This window comes from Spea bombifrons, chromosome 1, assembly GCF_027358695.1.
Source record: "Spea bombifrons isolate aSpeBom1 chromosome 1, aSpeBom1.2.pri, whole genome shotgun sequence".
NCBI lineage: Eukaryota > Metazoa > Chordata > Amphibia > Anura > Pelobatidae > Spea > Spea bombifrons.
The window spans coordinates 129861251-129873175 of record NC_071087.1 but is presented as its reverse complement, the minus strand read 5'-3'; the positions used below and the strand labels follow the sequence as shown (position 1 = coordinate 129873175).

General features: G+C 37.5%; 1 protein-coding gene across 1 annotated transcript in view; it reads left to right on the top strand.

Annotated features, from left to right (window-relative positions):
- The first annotated feature begins 2404 nt into the window (after positions 1 to 2404).
- The window catches only part of ADAMTS19 (ADAM metallopeptidase with thrombospondin type 1 motif 19), an 82247-nt gene continuing 72726 nt past the window's right edge, over positions 2405 to 11925 (top strand). Inside the window, exons 1-2 of the mRNA XM_053473656.1 lie at positions 2405 to 3016; positions 8478 to 9115. Of these exons, the coding sequence (XP_053329631.1) occupies positions 2929 to 3016; positions 8478 to 9115 (726 nt within the window). The 5' untranslated portion in view covers positions 2405 to 2928. The remainder of the gene's footprint in view (positions 3017 to 8477; positions 9116 to 11925) is intronic.

The following is an 11925-nucleotide window of genomic DNA, read 5'->3' as shown; positions in this document are numbered from 1 at the left end:
AGGACCTGTTACTGGTGGGGTGCCTCAGGGATCGGTATTGGCACCCATATTTGAAATATTTTAACTAGTGATATTGCAGACGTTCCTAATGGTAAGGTATGTCCTGCAGATGATACAAAGGTCTGCAACAGGGTAGACATTCGGTTGGAACAAGTCAAATGGCAAATAATTTAAGTAAATTAAAAAAAATGGGTACGGCAGCTTCAGGTTATTGTTGATAAATGTAAAATAACGCACTAGGGACTTAGAAGTCTCAAGGCAGAATATAGCATTGGGGACACAGAAGAGAGAGACTTAGGAGTAATTATATCAGATGACTTAAAGGTAAGCAAATGATGAAATGAAAACTGGGATGTATAGTGAAAGGCATTAGTAGCAGGAAGAAGGAGGTGGTTGTCTGGTCAGGCCTCTGCTGTTAAATTATATGTTTCTATGTTATGAGCAAGAAACATATTCCATTGTGGGTAGTCAAAATCATCCCTCCGTGTTGCAAAATGTAATGCATATCAGAAAACTGATGTACGGTATTAGCAAAAATGAGTTTCATGAGATCAAAGCAGCATTAGGAAACTGTTTTTTAGAAGAGCAACAATAAACTGTATATCTCTCCATATTTTGTGAAGGAAAGTAGATATGGCCATTTGATCCAAGAAAAGAAGGGAAGGAGAAGGTAAAGGAGAGAAGGGGAGTGAAAGAAAGGAAGGGGAGAGGAAAGGAATGAAAAGAATGGGAGGGGGAAGAAAAGAAGCGAAGCGTGGATTGAAGGAAAGTGTGATGGGAAGGGAGAAAAGAAAGAGAGAAACATGATATTACAATACATTAAAAGTGTGAAGAAGGTTTATTATACTGTAAACCGTTATATATACATATTAAGACTTAAATAAGTACTAGACTCCGGATTGCTATTAGGGAAGAAAAGAAGGGAAAGGAAAGAACATAGAAAAGGAAAGAAGAAAAAAGGAAAAAATAAATAAAAGACATTAGAACAAATATAAAGTGTGACACAAAATTAGACAAAACAAGACAAACAGAATGACGCATAGGGGTTGCATTGACAGACAATTTACAGATAAATGGATAAAAGTCTTCTGAGTCATTTTCAGCAAAATTGTTGTGGTGTGATGGTAAAGTGCTGTTTTAGACAAATAACCTGTTTGCTTTTATCCACCAAAATAACACAATTGCTATACTTCATGTGGTCTGCAACACATAAATGTTTACGTTTTTGTGGATCGTTTGTTTTAAATCAAATGAAACATCGTTAACCTCAACATCAATCCCTACAGCAATCTCTAACATATGGGACTTTTCCAAGAGAGGAGTGCTGTCATGTGACTATATATTTAGTATTTTTATTATTTATTGATTTAAGTAGCGCCATCATATTACCCTTGTAAATAAAATGACAACACTATGAGGTGTCGTATACTATCCAAATTACCGGTACATATAGTGTATATGATATTTCTTTTGTATGTACCTGTTTAAGAGAACATGCATTTTAATACGTCTGTTACAAGGAAATATCAAAATTTAATAATTAAATAAATCCTGAAAGTTAGAAAATGTGTACCTTTCTTTCTTTTGGGTTCCCAACAAGTCTCTCATCATATGGAACCAAATCCCTGAGTCATTAAAAAAGCTAAGTGAATTAGGTGAAGGTCCTGTTTCCCACATTTCTTATTCTAATTCATGATGATATTCAAGTCTTAAAGTCTTATGTAATAAACCAATGATGCGGAGCCAATTTAGCATATATTTCGTATAACACTAGTAATTTTCTATTATAATAAATATGCTATGCACAACAAATTTTATACCTTATTTGTATTATTTTTATATATGTTTTAACTTTTTAATTCCTATTTACTATGCTAGTATTGCCTACTTAAAATAATATAATGGCAAGATAAACTCAATATTTAGCTCAGGTCAAATTTAGGGTTAAGAAGCAATTTTTTAGAAGAATTCCAAATATCTGAAAAACTAATTTGAGGATGACTAGTCCAAAACTCAACATATCTCCAGATCCCCTATAAAAAGGGGACGCTCAACAGAAAAATGTTGTTTTAATTACTGCATATTCAGACACTATTAAATGAAAGCCAAAGACTGAGGACCAAGGTCCTGTGGGTGTGTAGGACAAGTTATTTTGGATCATTCAGTGTCTCCTAAATGCAGAGACATGCCCTGCACTGTATGTCTTTCTTCTTAGACAGGTCCCTGATGGATTACCCTTCTACCTGCTTCCACCTAAAATGCAATTTATTCAAATGACCCAATGCATGTAGCCAATCACATTTCAGCTGAAGGGGATCTGGAAGCCCCCTCCCATTCTCTGGATATCTAAGCTTGCACAGCTACCTACTCTTTTCCAGCATTCTCCCTACATCTCCTCCCCTCCTGCTGCTCCTCTAGCTGTGTGAGGCACACAGATAATGTGTGCAGTATTCTGTACAGCATGTGCATGTGTGTAGAGGTTTGATCTCCCTCTCTCTTTTGTCTCCTCCATTGCAGCTGCTTTATATTTCTCTCTTCCTGCTCAGAAAAGCTTTACTTTCATCTGGCTTCCAATTCAATCCATAGGGATCCTTTTTTTTTTGTTTTTTAGTTGGAAGCTACTGTTTGATTTTTTTTGCTCTCAGGGAAATTGATTTGCACCTATATTATAGCACTAAAAAAAGGAAACTCATTCATTCTTTCACTGCAGCAGAAAACTTTGAACCCAAATTAGCCTTTTGTTCCCCCCTTTTCTGACCCCCTTCAATAAATCCACACAGTGGAAAACAAGAGAGAAAGGCAAGGTTTTTTTCACTGGGCAGTGATTCACTAACTTTGCTGGAAAAAAAGCTGGGAAAAAAAGCAACACACATTGGCAGATTTAAGACTTCTTCATCGTCTGCTCCATGTGTTTAGACCATTACGTGGATGGGGCAAGAAAGAGGGATGGGTCTGAACACCAGCAACTGCCTTCTCTATCTGTTCTTGAGTATCCTGTCCTGGAAGATCTGCACAGGTAGGTGGCACTTACTTCTCCTAGTGTATTTTCATTCTTATCTTTCATTCATTGAGAACTTTTTTTTAACTTTTCCTAATGAATAAATTCTCCAACACACCATCTGTTTTTTCCCCCCATGTCTATTACAATTTTACGTTTATTTTTGAATAATATGTTTAATTTGCAGAATAAGTGTGCTTGTATGTGAAGGCATCTTTTATATTTAATATAAAATGAATTGCTATTCTTAGGAACAGACCTCATCCTTTTTTGCAGTCTACCCCCCCCCCATTGCAAGAAAATGAACCCTTTGTTGGCCAGCATACCTGCAGAAAACACCATATTTAACATTTTACAAGCTGGTTATTTTACTTGGACATTGAGCATACAAAACCTTAAAGGAACACTCCAGCCAGGAATCTTATGGCTTTTGTGATGCTGTATGTCTACATACTCTATGCCTCCAAACATGTATAGGGGATTAGCTGTAGGGTAAATAAAAGGCTGTTGAGGGAGTTAAAGGCACACTCCAGTGCCCCATGCAGTCCCATCAACTAAGAATGCATATTAAAGGACCTTGTAAGTACTTTGATATGCATTTTAGATGCAAGAAAAAAAATAGTAAAAAATAAAAATCCAATTACTATTACTGTTAATTTATAGAAGACACTCAGCCATAGTATGCACAGGATGGCTGGACTGTCCCTTTAACGGACAGGTTGCAGTTTTTTGTTTATACACTTATCATGTAGAACAATAGTTTATGTCCAAAAATGACACATTGCATAACAGTACAGCTTGCTTAGTATCAGTTTTACATATTCTTGAAACTTTACATAATCATGTTATGACTTGTATTTTCACAACTGTTTTCATATATTTATTTATAAAAAATGACAAGCGATTATTTATCCATCCATTAATGGCATCTAGAAATTATACAATCATTATTAGATACATGTTGTTTGCACATCTTACGCTTACAATGAGGTTTTATGGCAGTTTATTTATTAGATGAATCAACACAAAAAGTAAGGGAGGTATGTCGAAGAGTCAGATATAATTAAACTTGTATATGTATGTATGTATATCTTTTTAGTTCTAGTAACAGCAGCCAAAATGTTTGGCAAATTCTCCTTTTTGTAGCAAAATCACATCAACGATACAATATGGCATATGATTCCTTTCACATGCTTGTTTATTTAATGTATCTAGAGCACTTTAAAACTAGGCTGGGTAGTGACCCAGCCAAGGGATGGAGTATCGCTATTTTCTGTAGCTATTAAACCTGGAAAGCTGAAGGATAAGCCTGGAAAGCACAAACACACTTAAAGGTTTATCTAACTTTACATTTTCTCTTATTGGTTATTTTAGTTCTCCTAGCCATTCTGTTTAGCTAGAAGATTATTAGATTGAAGATCCAGGCCCATGCTTCTCTTATAGGCCTTTTTAGGAGAAGCTGCAGTGCAACCCCCCCCCCAGCAAGTTCTTGTTCCACTGATTGGTTGCTCACAGCAACTAGTCTTTGGCAGCAAAAAGTTCCCATTAACATTAATGGGAGCACTTTCTGCTCATGGGCAATGGAGTCATGTAAGAACCCCAGAACCTTGCTTAGCCAGTACCAGAGCTGATTACCGGAAAGTATATCACGAGGGCACAGGCCGCAGCAGATGTGTTCAGTCAAACATATGCTGTGCTTCATGGAGCTAGTGGGCAGGGAAAGACGCAAATGCATATGGAAGGATTATAGAGAATCCCCCATGCATTTGCAAGTGGGAACACAAATATTTAAATAGATCAGACAGCTATGAAATCTATTATAATGCATACAGGTAATCCATCTTTGAGTATTGTTGATGACCTTTTAAACAATGAATTGTGCCTTAGCTTTTATTGAATCAAACTATTTAGATACCTCCTGTAAACGAGCTTCCATTTTTTTTGTTTACTTCTGGTTCATCAAAGGGGTTGCCTAGTAACAACATGAGCTATGTTACACAATGATAAACCAGTGGGGATGATAAAACATTTAGGGTAGATTTATTAAAGATTATGTTCAGTGGGCTACTAGTTTTAACTGTATTCAGGGAGGAAGTAGTGGAGTCCACTAACTTAGACTCAATTTTTCGAATTCTGTAATGAAGTCTTGGTAGGTGCAGGATCAGCGTAATCTCAGGTGAAACTCACTGCCCTATACTGTTGAGTCACCAAATCTTCCCTAGAAACAATTAATTAATCATGAACAATTTGGACTTATTTATAATGTTTTCCAGAACCCTTAATTGTCATGTGACAAAAGCAGGCACTAACTAATTAGTCCCACAATTAGCAAACAATGAAATGTCATAACGAGTAATTATAGCATATTAGATGTTTTTTTGCAATTAATGATTTATTTAAGTGAAATAATACCTTTAACACTTCTGCCAAGACCAACTTCATTTGCCAAGTCCAGAGGAGCTACTCCCAGGTCCAGCTGCTCAGTGCAGAAAGCTTAGCAAATTGACCCCATACGATGAAGTCAAAGATCTACGAAAATGGTTAAGGTTATTGTGCTGCACCTGTTCAAGGCTTCTTTACATGGGGATAAGTCACATTTTAATATGTTTTATGTTTTCTTATCAAGTTTTAACATGACAAGGGGAACTTGTCAAACTTTGAAACCCTATGGTGATTAAACACCAAAGATCTACACGCAAGATCTTGTGAACAGTCCCTTCCTGATACATTTTTGCAAGTAACTGTACACTAACAATGTGTAATCAGCATCGTAGAGCAAGAGACAGGAGGTTTGGGGGAAAAAAGGGTAAAATGATGATGATTTTATATAACCGAGCATGATTTGTATGATCAGCATGATTAAATTACCACTAAAATATAACTAAATATTATACTAAGCTAATCTTACTACAGAATATATTTAATTTTTACATTTCATGTTAAAACATATATAATGTGTAGAAATCTATCTGATACTAGGTTTGTAAGCTCTGTAACATGTGCAGTACCACTGCGTACAGGTTTTAGTCACGTACACTGCTGCCCATGGGGTTGCCTGCACTCATGTGACACGTGAAGAATTATAAATAGCTTACTATTCCCCTGCCCATGTGCTTGTTTTACACGGATCCTTTTAAAACTTTCATCACTGTGTACAAGTGATTTTAACATGGCAACTAGCTGCAACATTATTGTAATCTGTGACAGATGAATTTAAAAAATAATGATTTCTTGTAACTGATATATTTTTTATAAGAATAAAAAACAGTGCATAGTACCAAATATACCAATATAGTACCAAAGACGCACTGTGCGATAAATCTCGGTATAGGAAGATTTTTGATCAATACAATTTTCCAGAAAATAGCATTTGGTGGTTAGCACAGTGTGTCGATAAAAAGAGACGACTGGAAAGGGGCCACCAATGGAATCTTCCTACTAATTAGACCATTTAGTTGGTTGTTTGCATCAAGGCTGGAACAGGGATGACTAACTAGCCTGGGTATTTGAAGTCAAGCAGTCACCAAATGATGCATGTGTGGCCACCGGCTCTACACAAGGGACTGCACATTGCGTTTTTATACCCATACAGCTGCCACCATCCATCTGGCGGTCGCACCCTGTGGCGATCTAGTGTGTGTATGTGTATGGTGCATGCCCAGCAGGCCAGATGGCCAGTCTGGACCTGGTTGTCATGATTAGACCACATTCAACCTTGCCACCAAGGTCATGAAAATATTTTTTTTAATTGAACTACTTAACTTCTGATCTTGCAAGATACATAACATCAAAAACATGTAAAAATCCTACATAAATAATACATTATGGGATTTTCATACTTGACAGGCAGTAGATATATATTGAAAATGCATTGATAATGTTAAGCAGTATCAGTTGGGATGAGTGCGGATGAGCTTCAAAAAATTGTTAGGCAGCAAAACTATTATGCCTAAGGGCCACTAGTATGGAATGTGTATAAAGATCAAACGTAACATGTTTGTACTTAACAATCATCCTAAAATTCCTCTTTGACTTTCATTCTGTATCATCATCCAAATGTTGTGATGATGTAAATTAGAACATATACATATACATGTCCAAAAATGTAGGATTTATTTGCAATTAAGGGGGCAGTTTAGTGCCCCTGACTCCCCTACTATAGAAGAATGCCTTTTAAGATACTCTGTGATTAGTTTAATATGTAATCTTCCAAAATGAAAAAAAAAATAAAGCACTTGACACATAAGTTATAGCTTTGTTTTTTTCCTCCATGATCCAAAATTTCTTGCCACTGATTGGCTGCTTAAGTTGCCAATTAGCCACAGGAAAATGACCCCATTGAAATCAGTGTCTAAACTGACTCCGGCACACAGTGTTCAGCAGAGCCAGAGGTGGGTAGACAAATGCATCACCAGGGCATTTAGCTGAGAGGTTGGGAAAGGGGCAAATGCATTTAGGGGATTCTGCAGAATACCCCATGCATTTGAAAACAGACCATATGAGAATTTAAAGGGACCATGCAGCTAAAGTGCATATGATGGTTGTAGTGTCCCTTTAGGGAGACTTCACCTCTTTAACGAGTACATATTAGCAGTACCTTGCCTTTTTACTACTTCCTAGTTTGGCCCATATTTGTTTAGGCCCTCCGCACCTGTTGTTTCTGTAAGCGCTACGGAATTTGATGGCTCTTTATAAAACAATAAATAATAATAATTTATTGTACATAAGCTAATATTGTATTTTTTTAGTAATTCATAATATTCTTAAACAGTTAGTTTGTTAGTGTCTTTTATCACTTTCTGTGTTCCAAAAGTAAATTCCTCAGCTCTTGAGTATGGTGTTTCTTTTTTATTTACTGATAAAGAAAGAAAGTTGTCTACCAAACTGAATTAAGGGGTCCAATTTGGCAGAATTTGTTAGGCTGAGTTTGACAGCTGTTCTGCAGTTTTTATGAACAGCTGACTTCCCAACACATCCCTGCCAAACCGAGTGAAATTTTGCAGCTGAGTTCCATGTCAAATTACCTATTGATGTCATTGGGACTTAACAAGAATTAGACGTATTTGGCAGCTAAGTCCTGCTTAGTAGGTAAGAGAGCAACCGAGTGAGCTGCCAAAATCTACTCTCGCTAGGGTTTGCATTACACTTGGTCCTTTCTGTTTATTAAATTGAGAAACCTAATTGAACTACTGAATCTGAAGGAATTGTTCATTTGACTATGTCAAATTTGTAAAGCCAATAGGATTTTGACAGAAATTCTGCTTTTTTTGGTGAAAATTGTTGATCTTTGTCTAAATTCTTTAAGCCATTGTGGACAAATAATTGTAACATTTATAGAGCTTCACAATCATAACTATTACAATCGAGAAATTAAAATACCCTTCTGTATTTATGAATAGAAGTCATATAATGTGAATACATATTGAGAAGGGCACAATTAAGTAACTAATATGTCTGCAATCATTTTCTGTTTTTTAAGGTCTAATGCACAATACACAGTGGGACGAAGAATCTGAAGTTGTATTTCCCTCTCTCTGGGGTGCTAAAAAACCAAGAGGAAGGGTACCAGAGGAAGATACGGTATTATTACAATCACCTGCGGTGTACAGAAACCTTAGTAGTGAAGATCTGTCGTATTCACATAACCAAGCACCTGTTAGTTCTCGTGAAGTGCGTTCTGTGTCTTCTTCTGGTACTGCAAGCCACGATCCTTTGGACCAAGACCAAAAACATGATGGAGAAGAAAATGAGTCTCGAGAGTTTTATCATTTATCACAATTTCCATGGATTTATGAAGGGAAGAACACATACACGCCTGCTCCTAGTATATCCTCTGCAATTGTATCACCTTCCATGGGTAAAAATACCACGTCCTCTGTGAAACCATTAGACAATGGTGGTAAATTGAGATTAAGAATTCATGCCTTTGGAAAAGATCTCTACCTTTTGTTGAAGAAAGATAGCCGTTTTTTGTCTCCAGGCTTTAAAGTTGAGGAGAGACATCTGGAATGGAAGGGATCATTAAATACAGAGGATACTGATAGAGACTGTTATTACACTGGTACTGTTTTACGTCACCGTGGATCATTTGCATCTTTCAGTACTTGTGGTGGACTGGTAAGTTGGTGCGCCAAGTGCAGTTTTTATGTATGTGCTATTTTTGTACATGCTATTTTTCAAGGTTCATGAAAAAATTATTTATTTTATAAAGGTTATTCATGTTAATAGTTTCAGTATAATCATTAATACTCTGTATGCACTGCAGTACAACCCAAATCTTTAATAAACTAAAGAAAATAAAGGGTATAATAATCTATGACAGTGCTGAAAACTGTAGGTCAAAGAATAAAGCAAAGGCTGAATCAAAGGGGATTACTGTTTTATAATGTATACAGAGATTAAAGCAAATGGACTCCAAATGTCCGGAAAAGTGCGTGAATTAAAGATGTAGATTTATCTTTTGCAAGGTTAATATTTCATAATGTTTTAGAACCTTTTACAATGATCAATGTAACAAAAATGTGACTTCTGCACTTTCATGGTAGAATTCTGTTAAATTCTTCAACAAATGGAGAATTCATATTAAAGTACCTTGTAAGTACTTTAAATGCATTCTTCAACCTGTAAAAAAACAAACAACAAAAGAAAATACATTTCCTTCAAGCCAAGCAGTTGGACAAAGAGCACATGCATGATCACTGTGTCCCTTTAGCTAATCCTTGCATTTTAGACATTGAAATAAGTAGATGAATAAGGCATGTGCAAAATTGTTCAGGCTCTGCTTGAAATGTTACTGCATGCTGAATGTTAATGCAAGTTCTTCTCTGGCACCCAGTTGTTATATGAAAAACAGCTCTGCATTAAATGCTCTCTGTGTAGTATACTTCAAGGGTACAAGCCATCTCCAATCCAGCTATCACTGAATGTATCTGAAAGCAGATGATACAGCATATGATATGGGGGCCATATTCAGCAAAGTGACCCAAGGAAAAGCAGCCCAAAATACATTTTCCAGATAACACCCTGGGTGTGCTCTATCCAGTGCTCAACAAAACCTTTTGTCTTTAAAGTGGGGGTGCAGCGCTGCAGGGGACCTGGAGCCTCCTCTCCTGCAGCCGTGGACGTCTGCGCCATGATCTCCGCTGCCAGAACTTCCACCTATGGTGAAGCACTGGCGTGACACAACCTTCCGGAGCTCCACCGTAGAAGTGCCGGCAGTGGAGGTTACCTATGTGTATCGCACAGACGTTCACTGGCTGCGGGGATGTGCGTAGACAACCTCCGCTGCCAGCACTTCAGCTGGTGTGTCTCTGTCGCTGAAGTGCCGGCAGCAGAGGTTGTTTGCTTGCATCGCACAGACGTCCACCGGCCAGCCTGCTAGACACCTGGGAGATTGGGGGTGCATTGGTAAGTCGGGGGGTGGCACTTATAGGAAGCAGAGTGCGATATCAGTGGGGCAGAGTGGCACTTCTAGGTGGCATAAAGCATATCTAGGGGCAGGTGGCTATTTCTAGTGGGCATAAAGCAAATCTGGGGGGGCAGGTGTCCATTTCTAGGGGCTAGGTGTCCATTTCTAGGAGGCATAAAGCATATCTGGGGGGTCAGAGTGGCATATCAGGAAAGGCTGAACTTGATGGACGCATGTCTTTTTTCAGCCTATATAACTATGTAATATCAGGGGGCAGAGGGGCATATCAGGGGACAGAGGGACATATCTGTAAGTAAGGTGCATTATGAATTAAGGGGGGCCTTAAAACGGCTATTGGTTTTCTGTCTGTATATAACATATGCTGACAAACAGATGGATACCAAAAATGTTAAAATACATGTATTCCTGTTCATTCATTAGACAAAATACTGTTTTACCATTCCACTAATGTGTATTTTTTCTTTCAAAATATTTTTGCTTTAAAATAGCACCAAACCTTAAGGGTGTGGCCTATATTTGGGTGCGGCCTATATTCGAGCCAATACGGTATATTATACAGGTGCGAGTGGGCCAAAAAAGATTTGTACAAATTTTTCGCTTTTTGGCCAATTCGTTTTCAGACAATGAATTCTGTTTCTCCCTCAATTGGGGGAGAGGACATTACCAAAAGCTCTGAGAATTTTATGGAAGTTCACCAGAAGCTCATGTCCGTGGAGATGCGGAAGATGAAAGAAACACCTTGGGAGCAGATATCTTAAAGATATCACAATATGAATAGTTAATCTTCCTGATTAAGGTATTCCTCCTCATTTGTTCAGTTATTGCTCTCTAGAAGTTGACTGAACCAAGGATAATTTGTACAGGTCAGATGAGGCGAAGGAAGGACAGTGAATGGTAAACTAGGCAGAGAGTGGCTGGTATTGTCCCCATATGTACTACATTTATATAATATATCTATCTAAGATGCATTTTTTTATAATGGAAACCAGTTCAACTTCCCTGGACTTTTTTTCATAACTAAGGTGTTCCAGTCATATTAACCCCTTAAGGACAACGGGCGGTCCCTAAACCCATTGAAAACAATGCATTTTGAGCCCGTACATGTACGGGCTTTGTCATTAAGGGGTTAACATGTAGCACACCTCTTTTAAACATCTGCAAACAATAACAAATGGCTTTCAATAATCACTTCAAAATCATTAATAAAGACATTAAATAACGCTGGACCTAGGACAGAACCCAGAGGAACTCCCGTTACCGCTTTTGTTCAGTTGGAGAATTCTCCACTTACAACAACTCTCTGAACTCTACATTTAAGACAGTATTCAATACAGGTCCCAAAAATATCACACAAGCCTATCTCTTTTAATTTGTACAGTAACCTTTTTATGGTAAGCTGAGTCCAAATTAATGAACACATCCAAATGAATCAATCTACTGACGCAGTAGTCTGACGCAATTTGTCCTTCATAAAACAATGTTCACTCTTACTAATGAT